Source organism: Malus domestica, chromosome 17 (genome assembly GCF_042453785.1).
Source record: "Malus domestica chromosome 17, GDT2T_hap1".
Taxonomy (NCBI): Eukaryota; Viridiplantae; Streptophyta; class Magnoliopsida; order Rosales; family Rosaceae; genus Malus; species Malus domestica.
In genome coordinates, this window is record NC_091677.1 from 435,344 (window position 1) to 453,522 (window position 18,179).

Sequence of the window (18,179 nt, forward strand, 5' to 3'; positions counted from 1 at the left end):
GTATATCATCATATTTATAATATATTTAGTCAAATAGTCCACATAATTCAACGAGTACAAAATTCTGGTGCATACCATGTTTTGGTGCATGGTAAAACAATGTGTATAAACGTAGGTTTGACTAGTGAATACAACTATACGTTATTAACTTATTTACATCTAAGTTCGAAGCTTTTTTTGTAGAACTCTGAGGCATGTCATGCTTCGGTGCATAGCCATAAGAGTTGCAGATGTGCGTTAGACCAAGTATTATTTTGATGAAAAGGACCACCATATACAGTACAAGTTGAGCACCACATATGGTCTGTTGGAATTAGAAAGAGTGAAAATCAGAAACGTTATTATTCTTGTGCAATGTTAAAGCCGGCTATGGTTTTGATGGTGATAGAACAATGGCGAAACCTTTCCGTTGACACTGGTAGTAAAATGATGACGGTGAAGCTTTCGGCGGCAGCCGGCGCTGCAACTACCTGAGCAACAGTTCGACCAAGAGGTGCTTGCTAGAAGTAGAATAATAAGAGAAATAACGTGTAATGTGCATGAACGAAATGAATGATAACTACTACAAAAGGAACGGAATAGTTTTCACAACCACCTTCCTTGAACTACAAAAAGACCGAAGATGATTTTCGTCGATCGTGCCAAAACCGGATAACTCAATCCCGTACTCCGCCAGCCTCTTGATATCCCTAGGAAGCGGGGATTGCCAAAGACCATCCCACCAAGCCGGAGGGAGAAGTGGCGTGAAAGCACACTGATTGGGCTGGCTATGGCAACTGAGTGGACCAGCAAATCTGTTCCACACATGCCCCCAACCGATCTGAAACCTTAGACCTTCTCTCAACAAATCACCTTGGAAGCTGCTTAAGAATGCAAAACTTGAACCGGTTGGGTCGTTGCCTGAGAAAGAATAGAACGAACATTAGAACACTTTTCGGCAACATTTGTTAGTAGAGAGGACTCGGGCACTGTATGTATGTACCAAGATTGTTTGCTGCAGCCAGTGCCGCAATTAACTGAGCATAGGTAGTCCCAACACGCCTGTGAGCCCCGGAGACAACAGCATGTTTTGCACGCGATGCAAGAAAGAAGTCCACAAAAGCAACCCATCTAGGTGCTGGACCCCAATCCTTCACTCTAAAATCTAAACTGTGCAATCCTTTACGGCCATCGGATATATTTCCTTTGAATAGTTCATAATCAAAATGAATAACCTAAGATGCACAAATGAATCAGATACAAAAGAACAGAGTTAGATTGTAAAAGAACGCGTAATAAAAGAGACTTTCAAACAATTTAACTCAATTATGTGAAAGAAATTAAGGTTGCATTCCCGAATCCTTATTACAGATTTCAAAAGGACAAAGTTCCTACAGTTATTAATTTCATGAGTGATATACTATGCTGAATCGCTGATCATGCAATTAGATTTCGGATATTCCACAGACAAAGTATATTACCTCCGCAAATTTACTTATATTTGGAGTAATACTTTTCACAAGAGAGGGATTATCTGACACTAGCACCACCCTAGGTCTTGGGGACTTGCCAAGATTGTGCATGGATTTTTTTATGCAATTCAATGCTGCCTGTGCAGCTCTCACAGACCTGAAATACAGGAGGCAAAACATGTGTCATTGATTAAATTCATAGGGAGAATACATGGCATTTCTGTGTGTGTGTGCATCGCATGCAAGCTTTCTAATACCAGTTTGATGGTTTACTTCCAATAACTACATCGCCGAGCATGCTTCGGAAAATGTATCAACTAACTGGGGAAGCTTAACGATAATAAAACTTCAAAATGAATTGGCCACAACAATCAAGAAAAACCAAAGGTATTTGTTAATTTCCAACATTAGAAATTCTTATCAACTTTTCACAAAATTACATCCATTTCTGTAATATTCACTGCTTTAACAGGATTAAGATGTCCTACCTCATCAACCCTATATTTCCGAACCTTGTACTTAATCTAATCAAGGAATGAATTAAAAGGGAGGTTGTGTTACTTATTCATGAGCATTCGCATGTGCAGTGAAATATCAGGTTCCGCTCCACCAAGAACCCAATTGACTGCTTCCTGAACATCCACAGAAGGGGTTATAAGCACTCTCATCAGCTCCCCAAATACATTAGGCCGAGAATGGAGATCCTCTGGCTTCCCAAATAAAGTAGAAGCAGCATTCCTCATCCCAGGGTGGATATTCTTCAAGAAAAACTGGGCTGCCACAGCATCATTCGTCCCTTGGAACCTGCATTGTTAACATTAACAATCATGCGACGATATCCAATGATGACGAGTTAACAGAAAGATCGCAACACTTTTATCACTTTACCATATAATGGGTTGCTTCCATTCTATCCAGTTGCTACAAAGAACATTGGTCTGTGCTGGCTTCTCAAAGTCATCACTTCTCATAACCAGTTGCCTTCCATACTTGTTTGCACATTTATTAAGTCTCCAAAGATGCTTAATTTCTCTGATGGTAAAGGAAAAATTGGAATAGGAAATGTAATCCTCAAAAGGGAATTTTCCCCTGCAACAAGCAACACCAATATGAGCACAAGAAAAAGTATATATTGCTGCAACTTAATATGCTTTAGCGGTAAGCAAAATCACCAGCTATTTCTAACAATTCAGGTTACAGCAGGAAGAACATTACTATGAAATACAAAAAAAGAAAGGCTTGAGGAAAGAACCAATATGCCTGGTTTGCCCAATGATCAGGGACCGGTTCAACATTATACTCAACGCTGCACCACTTAAGATTTTGTACATTTCGTTCCCGAAACCCGCCTCTGATGCTTTACCCATCACAAATCCGTGCTGACAAAACTGTTCCGGTGGAAGATTTCTTACCCTGGAAGCACCTGAAATTGAATGAACTGCATGAGCTTCCTTCACCTAAAAGTTCTACTCAATAACTCACAGCTTCTACACTCTAACTCAAAAGTATGATGCCATCAAGTTTGACAAACGCAAATAAGAAATCAATAATCACTTCCATAAAAAGCAGAAAATGTAAAAGTGCGTTCACAATCAGCAGAAAAATTAGCAACAATACCATTCAAGTCAAAGTGATGCTGAATAAACTTCCTGACTCTGAGACTCTCCTCCCAAAACCCTCCTCCTTCGAACTCCTTTCCCATCTCCTCCACCGTCGCGCACGAGCTCGAATTACGCTTACTCTTGCTCTGCGGCTCCGTCTCCAGCTCAACTCCGCCGCCGTTTTCAGACTCCGAATCCAAATTTCCAATCTGCATATAGAAATCGGGGCTCGTCGGAGGATCGACTTGTCGTAAGTTGAGCATCAACAGCCCCGCTCCAGCACACAACGCACAGACTATCAGAATTGATCCGACGGACACCCGCCTCCTTCGCCAAACGCCATAGCTCATCTTTTCCTTCATCTTTTTTCGTTTTGCCTGTGTGTCGGTGAATGGATATGGATCTGGAAGCCACAGATCGCTCGCTTCGTCGTCGTCCAGCTCAACTGAACAAGCTCACTCGCAGTGACTGATTCAGACAAAATACAAACAGAATGGATGTTGGTTGGGCTTGGGCCACATTTTAATGCACCCGGCATTTTCTAAGGCCCACAGCCCACTATCAATAAGTCCGATGGGAAAATCATGCACGTCGACTTAAAATTTTGGGCTAAGTGCTTTTATACCTTTCATATTTTAGTAATTGTTAAAGTTAGACCATAGGGTTTCAATTTTTTCACATTGTATCGTGAGAGTTTGAAATATATATAAATATATACAGGCTCTTTATGTAAAAGGATCATCATTTTTTTTCAAAAAATGGGGATTAGCTGTAGGACCCACTCCACATCGAACTTCAATGATTCGAATCGTCTATTTTGTAAGTCTCGTTTCATAGATCATCCTTACAAAAATTCAATTCAATCCGAAATCATTTGCCTATTTAATTATCAAGATAAAATTTCATTGTTTCTTATATGGCAAAGTATTTGTTAATTTATTTGAATTTAATTAGATGTCTTAAACATTTCCGATTTGGCTAATACTTTGTGAGAATGATTTTTGAGGTGCAACTTGAAAAATAGACGGTTTGAATCGTTAAAAGTTGATGTGGTTGGACTCTACAACTAATCCCTATTTTTTTATAAAAAAAAAAATAGGGATCCCTTCCCTTAAAGGTTTCCTCTATGTATATATAATGTTTTGATAGTTTAACTATAAGTTCAGATTTTAAGACATACATTTTGACCTACATTTTTGTAGTTCTCGTTCTGTAACTATTTTCAAGGTTTTGAACAGTCTATATTTCAAATCATATTAATGGATTATCTTTGTAAAAAAATTAAACAAATTCAAAAGAATTAAGACATTCATTTTTACTGAAAAAAAATATACAAGAACTGTTCTACAAAAAAAAAACATTAAATGTAATCCAACCGTCGTGTGATTTCCGAATGGGATGATTTTTAATACACACACACTTTTTGGGAAGAATTAAAAGTTTATGCCCATTTTCAAAACAACTCCAAACTTCAGGGGTGCAGTTTGTAACTAGCTGGAAAAGTGATTATTGAAGGGGGAAAAAAAAAGAAAAAAAAAGAGAGGAGTGAAGGGGAAAGACGGGGTGGGAATTGTATCTTCTCCGAGGCAGCCTCGGGATTCTACTGACCGGACAACACAGCTGTTGGATTTTGATAAAACGATTACAAACAGTGATCCATTTAAAAGTTATAATAATTGTAACCGTTAGATCATAATTCAACGATCCATATTGTCCAATCAGTAGGATCCCGAGGCTGCCTCGGAGAATATCCAATTCCGACGGGGCGACCACAAAAAGAATTTGCAACCACCAAAAGAGTCGAACAAACGCACGCCACAAAGCAATTTTAGCGCTCTCTTTTCCCTCCCTACACAGGAAACACCACGTCCGTACGTTCCCCTCTCTCGCGCCCTTTCTAACGACCGGTTCAATCCATCCCTTCACAAAACAAAACCAAATCAGAAATTCAAAAAACAAATAGGCAAATTGAAGTGATGGAGATGGAGAGAAAGAGAAGCGCAAATCAAGATTTTGGTTATTTCCTCCGACTCCGAGAACACAAACAAACGAACAAAATGAATCATTGATTCATCTCTTTCCTTCAAACCCTTCCCTCTCCTTCCATTGTAATCTCCAGTGAATTATTGATCCAAATATTCCCACAATTTGGAAAATGGAGAAGAACCTTCCGGACAAAGACGATCAGCCCAAACCCGACGCACCGCCACCGGACTCCTCCGCCGCCGCTACAATTCCAAAGCCTAATGACGATCCCAAGTCCACCACCACCACTGCTACTGCTACTACAAGTCCTGACGGCGATAATAAGTCCGCTGGCACTAAGCCAGACGATGACCAAAAGCCGTCTAATCCAACGGCTGAGGTTCAGGATGAGCAGAACTCCATTGCAAAGCTTGATGATCCAAATGTAAATAACGCCGAGACCAAAGTTTATCAAGGGAAGGAAGGTGATGACCCGGATTACGAGATAAAAAAGTTCAGCAGTATGAGGGTCAATAGTACCAGAGTGAAGGATTTTAAAGCTGAGAATGTTGAAGATCAGAACGATCCACTTCCGGTACTGGATGAAGATCCAGTTCCCGAACCCGAACCCGAACCCGAACCTGAACCTGAACCTGAACCGGAAGAGGAACCTAGCCTCGACAAGGTCTCGGAGGATCTCGACCACTGCATCTCGTCTCTGCCTGAAACCGAAAAACTTGAAAACGACGTCGTGGACGCCCTCAAGTTTCCGATTGAGCTTCCGAAGCTGGTGGGAAAGTTTTTGAATCTAGTTGAGGACGAGGTGGTGGCGAAACGCGACTCTGGCGACGCTAAGGTGAAATGGTGTCAGGAGCCTGAGAAGGACGCGTTGTTTCTGGATGCTCTTGATCGGATAGGGAGGCTGAGCAAGTACCTCTCTTTCCTCGGATTGAAATTCGAAGGGAGTCACGGCGCGTTGATCAACCACCTCGGAAGCATTCAGCACCGAGCGTTGCTGTATCTGGAAGAAGAATTCAGAATTCTTCTAGAAGAATCTAGAACCTGCACCGTCACTGACTCTGCATCCGGCGACCATAAGGACAATAAAGATCATAAGGACAGCGAAGAGCACAGTACTAAAGGCGGGAATAATAACAGCGGCAGTAATAAGCAACAGGATCATCAAGATCAGGAAAGCAGCGGCGGCGCATTGCCGGATCAGGCGGAGTCGGGAGGCGGCGGAGATGAATTACAGGCCGATCAGTTCCCTGGATATGCTCAAGAGGTAGCGAACAATCTGAACAAGATAGCCAAAGAGATGATATCCAGCGGATACGAAACGGAGTGTTGCGAGGTTTACATGATCTCGAGAAGGCACTTGTTCGATGAGACTCTGCACAAGTTGGGACTAGAGAAGCACAGCCTCGACGACATTCAGAAAATGCACTGGGAATCGCTCGAAAGAGAGATCGTGTCATGGGTGAAGGCCTTCAAGGAATGCACCACCGTATACTTCTCCGGCGAGCGGAAGTTCGTGGAGGCGGTGTTTGCTGACTACCCGTCCATCTCGTCGAGCCTGTTTAGCAATTTGACCAAGGGGGTGATGATACAGCTTCTCAATTTCGCGGAGGGGATTGCGATATCGAAGCGGTCGGCGGAGAAGCTGTTTAAGACGCTGGACATGTACGAGGCGTTGCGGGAGGTGATCCCCAAAATGGACAACTTGTTTCCGGCAGACTGCGTGAACGAGCTGAAGCACGAGACCTCTAATGTCCGGACCCGCCTCGGCGTGGCGGCGATATGCATTTTCTGTGATCTGGAGAACTCAATTAAGGCTGAGACGGGTAGAAACCCGGTTCCGGGAGGGGCGGTCCATCCGCTGACCCGATACACGATGAATTACCTGAGGTACGCGTGCGAGTACAAGGACACGCTCGAATTGGTTTTCAGAGAGCACTCGAAGATCGAACGCGCCGATTCGACGAGTCGGCCCGAACGCGGCGAGTACGAGGCAGGGGAGGGATCCGGGAACGCGAGTGACGACCAATCGCCGTTTTACTTGCAGCTGATGCGCGTGATGGACTTGCTGGACTCGAATCTCGAGACGAAAGCGAAGCTGTACAAGGACGTGGCTCTGAGCTCCATCTTCATGATGAACAACGGGCGATACATCTTGCAGAAAATCAAAGGGTCGGCAGAGATCAACTCGTGTATAGGCGAGACGTGGTACCGTCGGCGGTCGTCGGATCTGAGGCAGTACCACAAGAACTACCAGAGGGAGACGTGGGGCCGGCTGCTGCAGTGCCTGAGCCACGAAGGGCTGAGCGTGAACGGGAAGGTGGCGAAGCCGGTGTTGAAGGAGAGGTTCAAGAGCTTCAACGCCTTGTTCGATGAGATCCACAAGACGCAAAGCACGTGGGTGGTGAGCGACGAGCAGATGCAGTCGGAGTTGAGGGTGTCGATATCAGCGGTGGTGATTCCGGCGTACCGATCATTCTTGGGGCGGTTCTCGCAGGTTTTCGATGCGGGGAGGCAGACGGAGAAGTACGTAAAATTCCAGCCGGAAGATATAGAGACGTACATTGAGGAGCTATTTGATGGAAACCCCAACTCCTCCATATTCAAAAAGAAACCATAAATTACAACGAAAAGAAGGCCCTTAATAGCAGTAGCAAGCGCGAAGACGAAGAAGAAATTAATCGAGGATTAAAAGGAGCTTAGCCAAGTGTAACTAATTAATCATGTGATGATCATCAGATCCGGTGAAACGTCCAAAGCCCCCAGACCATTTCTGGAGTATCGAAATTCTTCATGTATTTTTTGTTTATTGATCCTGCCATTTTCTATGAACAGTACTCATCCCATTCATTCTTTAAACAAAACTCCTCAATTGATTTGTTTGTCTAATTACTTGCTCAGTTGCACAGCCCCCACAGGCTCACAGCCTAATTAACTAATTAATTAATTAATTTTGTACACCTGTCTTTTTATTTAACAAAGACAAATTACTGACAAAATAGGAAAAGATGGGACTGTTACAATCCGGATTCTCGTCGGATTTTCTTGACGAAGATCCGTAAATCATATTATTTCATTATACATTATACGGTCAAAAAATTATTTAAAATTATTTTATTTAAAATTAAATATAAACTATACTTTGATAATAACTGACGGAAACGATTCACGGACCGTTACGGACATGGCGTTGGGCCCTTGAATTCGGACCTACCAGTTTTTTTTATCCATGTGGTGGTGGGTGGCCTGACACCGGAGACCAAGTTCCTACAGCAACCCACGCAAATCAAGGTTTCGCGCAAGAGACGAAGGAGATGGGCTCTACCGCCTTGTGTTGCTTGAAAGATGCAGTGATTGAGAAAGAAATGGCTGCCAGCTACAGTGACTGAGGGGAGGCGCTGTGGAGGAAGGAGACACGGGCTATGCTAGGTTTTGGGTTCTCGGGTTTGTGAGATTTTGTTGAAATCATGTATCGGTGGGAAAGTCGACAATGGGTGATCTTAAATATAATTATCATACTTTAACTAATATCGACGTTTTTTTGTGATAAAATCTCACACCTGACAGATTTGATAAGTGATAAAATTAAAGATAGTATCGATATCGTTAGAATGATGTCTCTGGACCCGTAGATCTAAAAATATTTCAACAGATTTTACGGTGGACAGTGAACAGTGGTATGTCTCTGACACACTTCACCCAAACTTGTTTTTCTTTTTGGTTTTGGGTTCCCGGGTTAATTAATTAAATTTTGTTTTTCTAAAGACAAATCAAATTACACATTTCATAACTACAAAAATATATATTAACCAATCAATGAGGCTCCTTGCATCCAAAACTACACATGCATGAATATTCTTAACCCATTCCGGCTAGTACATCACAGAAACCATACAAGAAATGCAGAAAGGAAAAACGAAAGCCGATTCCATGGTACTGGTTTTTCTTTTGATTAAAATCGAGTTCCGAAAGCTGAAAACATGATTAAGTCTTTATTTTTTCTTCCCACACAATTTAACATCTCTCTTTGAAGGTCTGAAATTCAAAGCGTTTAGGCTGTAGATGCAGAGATTGGCCTGTTTCGATTTGACTGCTATTTCATTTGATGTGGATTTGTAACCAGGAACATTGCATGCAGAAGAAGAACTCCACATCAAGCTTGCCTGGCAGGAAGATACAATCGCTGAATCCTCTGCACATTTGATCCCCTCAACAGATGGGATTTCCAACTTGTACACCCCATATCTGTTTGTAGTTCTATTCACCGAGAACGATATGTGCTCTGAGGTTCTTGGCGAAACCGCTTGGAAGATGCAATCGATTTTTACTTCAGCACCTGTTAAAAAAAAAACAAAAAAGTTATGGTAGCGATTTTTGCAGTAAATAGTTTATTTTTTTTAACCATCTACGCTCTAAACTGAATATTTTACACAAGCACAAGAGGCTAAAAATGATGCATGCGTTCAAATAACGAATGACTAGTTAAGATTTAGCATCACCTGGTAGGAAGTAGCTGTGTTTGGAGAAGGTGTTGTTGTAGCAGATGTCACAGTAAACAAGGCCCATTACAATGATCTGGGAGTTACCTTTTGCTACTGCCTTTTTAGTGACTTTTGTTGCTGCTTCAACTCCTCCCAGAAACACTACTGACTGGAGGAAGAAGAAAGATGAAATGGCCACGAGAACTACTGGATTCATGGCGGTGACGGCGGAGGATCGGACGAGAGCTGCTAGGGTTTGGTTTTTCTGTGAATCGAGTTTGAGAGCATTATGACATTTTTGAAGATGATGAGTTTAATTGAATTGTATGGATAGCGAGGAAACTGAAGAGGGGAGTGTAGATGATTGAGATCCAACTGGGAAGCAAAAAGGTGGGGGAGGAATTTTTATCCTTTTCACTAGATAACATAGACATGTGAATGTCCTTTGGCAACATATGTAATTGGTGCGTAGGAGAGAGAGAGAGAGAGGGAGAGATTAGGGGGATATTGCTTTATTTGTTAAGGTCTAATTCCAAATTATCCAATGACAGAAGCTCATTCTTATTTATGCAATTATATACTAATTTTACAGTTGGATGCACATTGAAGAATGCTAGAGCATTCATCGAGTGATTCTCAAGCTTAGAGCGTAACGTACACATACATTGATGTATTCTGTTAGAGCACTTCCAGTGTTGGAAGGCCTCCCAGGTCAACTGCTTATTCAATCCCCTTCAATAAATAGTAACTGTTTTTAATGAACAGTAATTGTCTTTTGCATCTCCACCCTTAAACTGAATAACCATGGCAATATGTAATAAAATATTAATATTTTTTATTTTATAAAATAATAATAAAAAAATATTTGTAATTTCATATAGGATTTTTAATCAGTTTTGTTGAGACACGTATCATTAAATAAGAAATTACAAACCAAAGTATTTGAGAAAATATAAAATTGTGGTGCAAAGTGGAAGATAATGATAAGATATTTATAGAAAATTTAAATCATTTTTTTTTAATTTAAAAAAAAATCGGATTTTTTATTAATTTTTTACATTTTTTTATTATTTCTTTACATTTTTTATTAATTTTTTACTTTTTATTTAATTTTTTACATTTTTTTATTAATTTTATAATGTGACTGACGTCATGATATTAGCCTTGTATCAGCACCCTCATATGCTCCAGCCGATAATTCCTGCCTCCCCTCTCCCACGGAGCCGCCCTTAACCCAATTACCCGCATGTGCTGGAGCAAGGAAGGCTGGCTATTGGGTTTTTTTGGTCCCCTATCCATCAGGCTATACCCTTCGATGGACTTGCTCTTAGTTATGAAAATTGAAATTGTGTTATAGAGAAATGTGAAGCTTGCAGGGTTTCTAGTTAATATGAGCAGAGAGAGGGGGGACCACAAATTGTCAAAATGTGAGGTCAGGTCACACTGCAAGTTGTACTGTAGCTATGGGCTTAACAGATGCCCCCAATATAATTTCTCTTTCAATCCCCACATCCATCACAGGAGTCCAGATCCCCTTATGGGCCCCTTAGAACTCTTTTATCTCACAACTCTTCAGAGCACCACAAGTCTTTTGGGTCCTGGCCCAATCTATACAATTGGCATAAATCTGGCACCATTTTCTTTTTCTCAAAATTAAAGAGCTACAAATTGAGCTGACAATTATATCCTCTGATTAATTGATGTGGATTCTATTAGGCAAGGCTTTGACTTGGCCATACGTTTAGGCAGAATATAGTCCAAGCCAGCAGAGCTGTAAAATTGCCCTCTGCCTTACACTTATAGAATATGTCTATGGAAAAACTTTCATGCAACATGTGTTACTTATTTGCAATGTATATTCGCATTAATACGTGATATTGCAAATTAAAGACTCGTTGCATGTGACACATGCTGCATATGACGAGTCGACGCATGTACAAGTTTTTCTCGTGTAGTAGAGGTTAATTATATGGAATGGAACTAGCTAGGACTAGCCATTAATTGGTGAAGGTGTAGTCAGATGGCGGATGTACATTGGGACCAAGGTGGTCTTAGGACCACCTGAAATTCAGGAAATATACATGTAAATGTCTTATGAAAACCCTCCTAATGTTTGGTACGAGTCATTTTTGTGCTTACCAAGTTTTTTATGCAAGTTTTTCTTACCTTCCTGTACGAGTAGTGAAGAATTATAGTGAGCTGTGGTTGTAATGTCTATTAGGTATATCTTGATAGGTTGCATCAACGACACTTGACAAATCTTCTCTGTATTATTCATCATATTACTTCGGCATATGTCGATATCCATTGACATGTGCGTAACATGATTTGAATGACGATAACAAGCTCACCAAGTGTTCAATGAAATGCTTTAGTGAATAAACCTAAAAAAAAATTACGTCACGCTCTGTTTCTATTTAAAAAATTTGTAACACTGGACCCTTAAAGATCGAAATCTGGATCCACCCCAAGGTACAGCTGACTTATATGCATGTTTAATTATTAACTACATTGATTTGAATTATGTATTGAATTAAAGCAAGACTGCAAACAAAACGTATATTGATGATAATGATATAAAAATGATAAAAATGGAGGGAGACAGGGAGGAGTTTGCCGCCTTGAAAGGACAAAAGAGAGGAAAAGGGACGGAGAGTTGAGACAAGCACTTCATTCCTTTGGCAAATCCAAGGCTTAGGCGGCGCCACCGACGCCACATCCGACGACGGTGCCTATGCCCCCTTCTTGGCCTCTTTCTTCCTCCCCGCTCTCGCACGCGTCTTCCCATTTCTTAATTTAATTGCCTTAATTCCTACCCTTCTCCCTCTCAAATGAGAGATTTTTAAAATCAGTGTGACCGATATATAAGGTGGGACATAACGTATCACTATGCAAATTGTGGGATATGTGTACTAAAAAGTTAATAACTTAAAAAATAAAATTGCTTACCACTCATATTAAAATACGCAATGTACCATTTGTGTTTCCCGTCACAACTAAAAATTTCTCCTCTTAAATCCCTTTGTCTTTCTCTAACCTCCACACTTTCCCTTATTGGCAAGTTGGCAACCAAATACTATAATCTTATAGGTAAATTGCAAGTTTCTTTTTATGAACATGGAAAAATAGCGTATTTTGGAGTGGTTCAAGAGCTTTTGGGCACTTGGCTTCTACTCGGTTTTTAAGGACAAGTTTTATGCGTAAGTTCTCAGTAATTGACACCAAAATCTAATTTTACCATGTAACAAAATTAAAATTGTCTTATTGATCTTAATAATCTCAAAAGGGTAGACTAACGAGAACGTTGGTACCTACATTTTGACATGCAAATCATTCCATACTCCTTTTTTACAATTGGACCATTTCCTTGAGCCTCTAGCTACCCAAATTTTGTACCCATTTACCTCAAAAATTCTAAAGATAGTGAGAGAGACATATAATATGTCTTGGTATCTCTCTGTCAATGTCAATATCAATTTTTCAAGTTCTTTTCGCAATTGCGATGATTAAAAAGCCTTTTGTCCTTTTCTTTTTATTTTTTTTCCTGTTTTCCCCATTTTGTAATTCTCGTCCAACCAATTGCCAATCCCAAATTCACAACTAATGAAGAGTGAAAAATATTAATTAAATAAAATAACAAGAATATTTTTATTTGTTTTTGTTAAAAAATAATAATTTTAAGAAGATCTGTCACCATTATTCCAACCCTCCTTGTTCTCAGCTGGGCCGGCCCAAGAAAGGTGGGACCCGAACAAACTGAATTTGTCTCTTGTGCTCTCCATGGCCATAGCTAATGCTAGACTGCCAGCGAAGAGATTTTTCGATGTGACTGACACATAGAATGGTATATTACGTGTTATTATATAAATGATGAGATATGTGTGTTAAAATGTTAATAATTTAAAAAATAAAATTTCTCATCATTTACATAAAAACACGTGGTGTACCTGTATTCCCGTCATAATTAAAAATTTCTCGTGCTAGTGAACGTACAGTTAAATCAGGTACAAAAGATGACAAAATAATGCCCCTAGAAAACAACCATGCTTATTGCTCAGTACAATGGAGCTAAAATGGAGGTCGTGAAATCATGAAATCATAACCAACAAACACAAGCCATTCGTTTTAATATTTTTGTCCCTAAATCTCTTAACCCTTTCTTACACAAAATCTTGGGCCAACAGACAAATCCCAAGCCCTCCCTCCCTCCAAACAAATAAGTAGAGAGAAAAAAGAGTTTCTGCTTTTTCTCTATACCAAAACCAAACTCCTCCTCCATGCCTAGCTAATTAGTCTAAAAGCTCAATCACTACCTTAATGAGAGCTTATTAGCCACTCTAAACCCTAGTTAATTACTCTGACATCGTACATATATTTTTCATCAGTATTATTGGGTCGTGTCTCAGTTTTATTTTGGCTGATTATCCTTTCGAACCAACTATTAAATATCGCCTTGATAGTTCGCTGTTATTATTTGGGTGGTAGCCTGGTAGGTAGCTAGCTACAAGGATCAATTGGTATCAATCACCATGATGATCAATGCTCTTTCTGGGAGCATGGAGTCTGTCAAGAGTGAGAACTCATGCACCTCCGACCTCAAACCGCCGTCTCCGACGGAATCCACGACGATGTCTATGTCCATCTCAGAATGTAAGAAAACCACCACTCCTCCATCCTCAGAGCTGGATCAGCAAAGCAGCTTAACTCCGCTGAGCCTTAACTTTCCGACGCTCAAGTTCGAGCTAGACGATGTTGAAGTCCAATCTCCCGACCATTCCATCTGGGATTCTTTGTTCTCCGAACAATTCGATACAGATTTCATGGTCTTATCGCCCGTCCCAAACAACATGCCGAACTCGCCCCAAAACGGTGGTTCAGCAACTCATCAGAATTACAATTACAATTACAATTACGCTCAGTCCATGCAAGGGCAGAGCCTCTCGGGTTGCTCTCCCACTAGATTTTCGCCGCATCTCGGAGCGTTCAGCAGCACGCACAACCCTAAGGGCAAGGGACTCAGCCCGCTCCGTAGGGTTTTCAACTCTCCTGTCAACCAATACATGCAGCCCGCTGATCAGAACATGCAGTCACTCCCTGTTTCCATCGAAGACTTCTTGGACGATTATCAACGTGACGGATTCATAGTCGCCTACCCGACAACAACATCGTCCAAGATGTCAGGAAGCTCGTCGCAGTCTTACAATCATCACGATCATTTGCCAGCATCATCGACAGTTCCATCCGCCACGTTGGACTGCATGCCGATACATAACTCTTCGAGGTTTAGCAGATCGGAGAGCGAAGCGTCGTTGGTTACCGCTGGTAATTCTCAGCTGACCCAAGAGAGCAGCAGGGGAAGTGGCTATCAGCAGATGGGCGGTGCGCCACTTTCACAACAATTGCAACAAGAACGCATGCAAGAGAAGCAGCAACAGCCGCTGATGCAGCCGCACAAACACCACCAACACCAACACCAACAACAACAGAACCTGCATTACAATATGATGCCGCCTATGGCACATGAGCAGGTGAATTTTTCTATCTTAATCATTTAAATGTTGTACGTGCACCCATCTTACTTAATTGTTTGATATAAACAAGCAGAAGATTCATTATGGGTAAATTAACTTTGACTATACATATGGCCAAAAGAATACTTTTGAGTCTTGACTATATAGATCTTAGGGTCACCAAATTTTGCTAGTGTGGAATTTACTTAAATTTGAGGCCGAAATTCATATATTTAAAGAACAGGTAAGATATTTACCATGAGATTGTTGCCGAAAAAAAGATATGTACCATGAGATATTATATAATGTATACAAGTCGGTCAACATATTTGAGGACACAATTATTGCCGGAGAAGCTTTTGAGTATGGTATTGTCATATTATCATGCGTGATATTAGCAGTTTTAATGTTTTTAATATGTGAATTTATTCATTAAATGAAGACTTGTATTATAATATATGAATTAGTAATATTATGTGATCGTGTAAACTGTAAAAGCAGATCTGAGAAACAAATATATATTACTGTGGAACAAACTTCTTAACTTAATATTATTGATAAGATCACATATTGCCACGTCCTCAACTATTCAGCTGCTTTCACAATTAAATTATATGCAGCATTTTCCCATAATGTGTTCACAAATATGTCCTCTCATTAATTAATATTCCATGCACGAATGAATATGCAGGAACAAGATAGCGGGCTCCAACTGGTTCACCTCCTTCTTGCATGCGCCGAGGCGGTTGCAAAAGAAGACTACATGTTAGCAAGAAGGTACCTTCACCACCTGAACCGAGTGGTGACACCACTCGGCGATTCCATGCAGCGTGTCGCTTCTTGCTTCACAGAAGCTCTAAGCGCACGCTTGGCCGCCACTCTAACCACAACCCCTAGCAGTTCCGCCTCGAAACCCTTCTCTCCTTTCCCTCCAAACTCCTTTGAAATCCTCAAAATCTACCAAATAGTCTACCAAGCCTGCCCCTACATCAAATTCGCACACTTCACCGCCAACCAAGCCATCTTCGAGGCGTTCGAGTCCGAAGAACGTGTACACGTCATCGACCTAGATATTCTTCAAGGATATCAGTGGCCAGCTTTCATGCAGGCCTTGGCTGCCCGCCCAGGCGGGGCTCCCTTTCTACGAATAACCGGGGTGGGCCCCTGCATAGAGGGAGTGAAAGAGACAGGCCGGTGTTTGACCGAATTAGCCCTCTCTCTTCACGTCCCATTTGAGTTCCATGCAGTTGGGGAGCAACTTGAAGATCTCAAGCCACACATGTTTAACCGGAGGATTGGCGAAGCGCTGGCTGTGAACACCGTTAACCGACTCCACCGAGTTTCGGTCAATTGCCTAGGGAACTTGCTAGCCATGATCCGTGACCAAGCACCCAACATTGTGACATTGGTGGAACAAGAAGCAAGTCATAACGGGCCCTACTTTTTGGGTAGGTTTCTCGAGGCTTTACATTACTACTCGGCGATTTTTGACTCGTTGGACGCGACATTCCCACCGGACTCTGCACAGAGGGCGAAGGTGGAGCAGTACATATTTGCGCCGGAGATACGCAACATCGTGGCTTGTGAAGGGGTGGAGCGGACGGAGAGGCACGAGAGGTTGGAGAAGTGGAGGAAGGTGATGGAGAGTAAAGGGTTCAAGAGCGTGCCGCTGAGCGCGAACGCGGTGACTCAGTCGAAGATATTGCTAGGGTTGTATTCTTGCGACGGGTATAGGATGACGGAAGACAAAGGTTGCTTGCTCTTGGGGTGGCAAGACAGGTCTATTATGGCTGCTTCTGCATGGAGATGCTGATTTTTTTGCTTTTACGTACACGTACGTGCCTGCTAATTTGTTTTTCTTTCTAAATTGGATCAGATTTCCTTTTTTTAGATAATATTATTTGTCTAATTAAGAAAATCCATGCAAAAAATCCAAAGAAGAAGAAGGTTAGAGAAAACAACGAAAAGGGTTGATTTTGTTTGCTGGGTAGAGAATGATATCTTAAGAATATAAAGTCAATATTGATTGATTCCATTAACTTATTTATGTATACAATATTATTATTTCTGTTGATTAATGAGGATAAAATTAAATAATTGTTTGATTAATTTTGTTTGTTGCTCAATACAGGCTCGAGTCGAGTATCTGATTTTCGTCCAGCATTGTGTCGTAACCACTGGACTAGAGATCTGATAATATAACAATTGGTGGTATGGTGCGTTCAGGAAGGGATTTTATTACAACCAATGTTAGGCAGATCAATTTATAGATTAAATTTATAAATTATGTGATGTGTCACTAATATAAGATGAAAACGTTAATTAACGCTTAAGTAATAGTCTAATCATCAACAATCACGTCATATAGCTTACAAAATTTAATCTAAATAGTTGGTCAACCTAACATTACCTTTCTATTATTCATTTCGTATAATATTTGGTATAAACAATGCAAAGCATACTAAATTATCAAATTAATTATTTATCCCTAACTTGTTCACTATATTAGCTAGCCGGATAATCCACTACATCTGTCACACTCAAACAAGAATGTGCAAAACTTATTTAAATTGGAGGCAAAATAGTCTTGTTTTTTCCCTCAACTATATTCTTTTCCCCACCGTCGTACATTGTTTACCTATATAATATTTGGAGTTACAAATAGGTTTATATGGATGTTGCTATCCACACTCTCCTTTTTATCTCTTATATACTCTCTCAATTTTCGGTCGTTAGATCAAATGAATTGAAAAATATTAAAGGACATAAATTAACAAGGAATGTGTGAAAGGTAAAATTAGGTGTGGATAGCACCACCTTATAGTATTACTATTAGGGTAGCCACGCCTTATTTTAGTTATATACGCTTTGCTTAGTCTTACATGCACACATTTAGGGTCGATACATATTTCTATTAAATTAAGTGGTCAAAAACTGTTGAATCAAATATACGTCAACACTGAATGCTTGTAAGTATTCATAAAAGATTGAGAGCATAGTTCAAGTTCTTGGCATGCCTCAAATTTGCGACCAAGACCTGTTCCTTATCAGTCGGCAGCATTGCAGTATTTGCCCAACCGACCAATAATTGCTGCATAAACCATCTGTAAACATTGCTTCCACTTGTAAGAAAGCATAAAAGAATCGAATTTG

General features: G+C 40.7%; 4 protein-coding genes across 4 annotated transcripts; 2 read left to right on the forward strand and 2 right to left on the reverse strand.

Annotated features, from left to right (window-relative positions):
• Positions 1-497: 497 nt before the first annotated feature.
• LOC103404154 (uncharacterized) lies at positions 498-3,517 on the reverse strand. The gene is made up of 7 exons (XM_070817232.1): positions 3,069-3,517; positions 2,712-2,874; positions 2,340-2,540; positions 2,013-2,255; positions 1,461-1,608; positions 983-1,214; positions 498-900 (listed from the first exon to the last, which is right to left on the reverse strand). Exons 1-7 carry the CDS (start codon positions 3,412-3,414, stop codon positions 563-565), a joined length of 1,671 nt encoding a protein of 556 aa, XP_070673333.1. The 5' UTR covers positions 3,415-3,517; the 3' UTR covers positions 498-562.
• An 834-nt stretch (positions 3,518-4,351) lies between these two features.
• LOC103404153 (exocyst complex component EXO70C2-like) lies at positions 4,352-7,924 on the forward strand. Its single transcript, XM_008343035.4, has one exon. The coding sequence runs from the start codon at positions 5,208-5,210 to the stop codon at positions 7,653-7,655; it is 2,448 nt and encodes an 815-aa protein (XP_008341257.3). The 5' UTR covers positions 4,352-5,207; the 3' UTR covers positions 7,656-7,924.
• An 893-nt stretch (positions 7,925-8,817) lies between these two features.
• Positions 8,818-10,037, reverse strand: LOC103404151 (uncharacterized). The gene is made up of 2 exons (XM_008343034.4): positions 9,535-10,037; positions 8,818-9,371 (listed from the first exon to the last, which is right to left on the reverse strand). Exons 1-2 carry the CDS (start codon positions 9,731-9,733, stop codon positions 9,028-9,030), a joined length of 543 nt encoding a protein of 180 aa, XP_008341256.3. The 5' UTR covers positions 9,734-10,037; the 3' UTR covers positions 8,818-9,027.
• Positions 10,038-14,048: 4,011 nt separating this feature from the next.
• LOC103404515 (GRAS family protein RAM1-like) lies at positions 14,049-16,839 on the forward strand. Its single transcript, XM_008343445.3, has 2 exons — positions 14,049-15,044; positions 15,718-16,839. The coding sequence occupies exons 1-2, from the start codon at positions 14,049-14,051 to the stop codon at positions 16,837-16,839; spliced, it is 2,118 nt and encodes a 705-aa protein (XP_008341667.3).
• The last annotated feature ends 1,340 nt before the right edge of the window (positions 16,840-18,179 follow it).

Bases quoted from the DNA above. Each gene is read 5' to 3' on its own strand.
- LOC103404154 (XM_070817232.1), bottom strand. From the start codon at position 3,414: ATGAAGGAAAAGATGAGCTATGGCGTTTGGCGAAGGAGGCGGGTGTCC. The intron at 1,609-2,012 runs GTAACACAACCT...CCTGTATTTCAG, and splicing joins ATGCGAATGCTCATGAATAA to GTCTGTGAGAGCTGCACAGG. The intron at 1,215-1,460 runs GTAATATACTTT...TGTGCATCTTAG, and splicing joins ATATAAGTAAATTTGCGGAG to GTTATTCATTTTGATTATGA.
- LOC103404153 (XM_008343035.4), top strand. From the start codon at position 5,208: ATGGAGAAGAACCTTCCGGACAAAGACGATCAGCCCAAACCCGACGCA.
- LOC103404151 (XM_008343034.4), bottom strand. From the start codon at position 9,733: ATGAATCCAGTAGTTCTCGTGGCCATTTCATCTTTCTTCTTCCTCCAG. The intron at 9,372-9,534 runs GTGATGCTAAAT...TTTTTTTAACAG, and splicing joins ACACAGCTACTTCCTACCAG to GTGCTGAAGTAAAAATCGAT.
- LOC103404515 (XM_008343445.3), top strand. From the start codon at position 14,049: ATGATCAATGCTCTTTCTGGGAGCATGGAGTCTGTCAAGAGTGAGAAC. The intron at 15,045-15,717 runs GTGAATTTTTCT...ATGAATATGCAG, and splicing joins CGCCTATGGCACATGAGCAG to GAACAAGATAGCGGGCTCCA.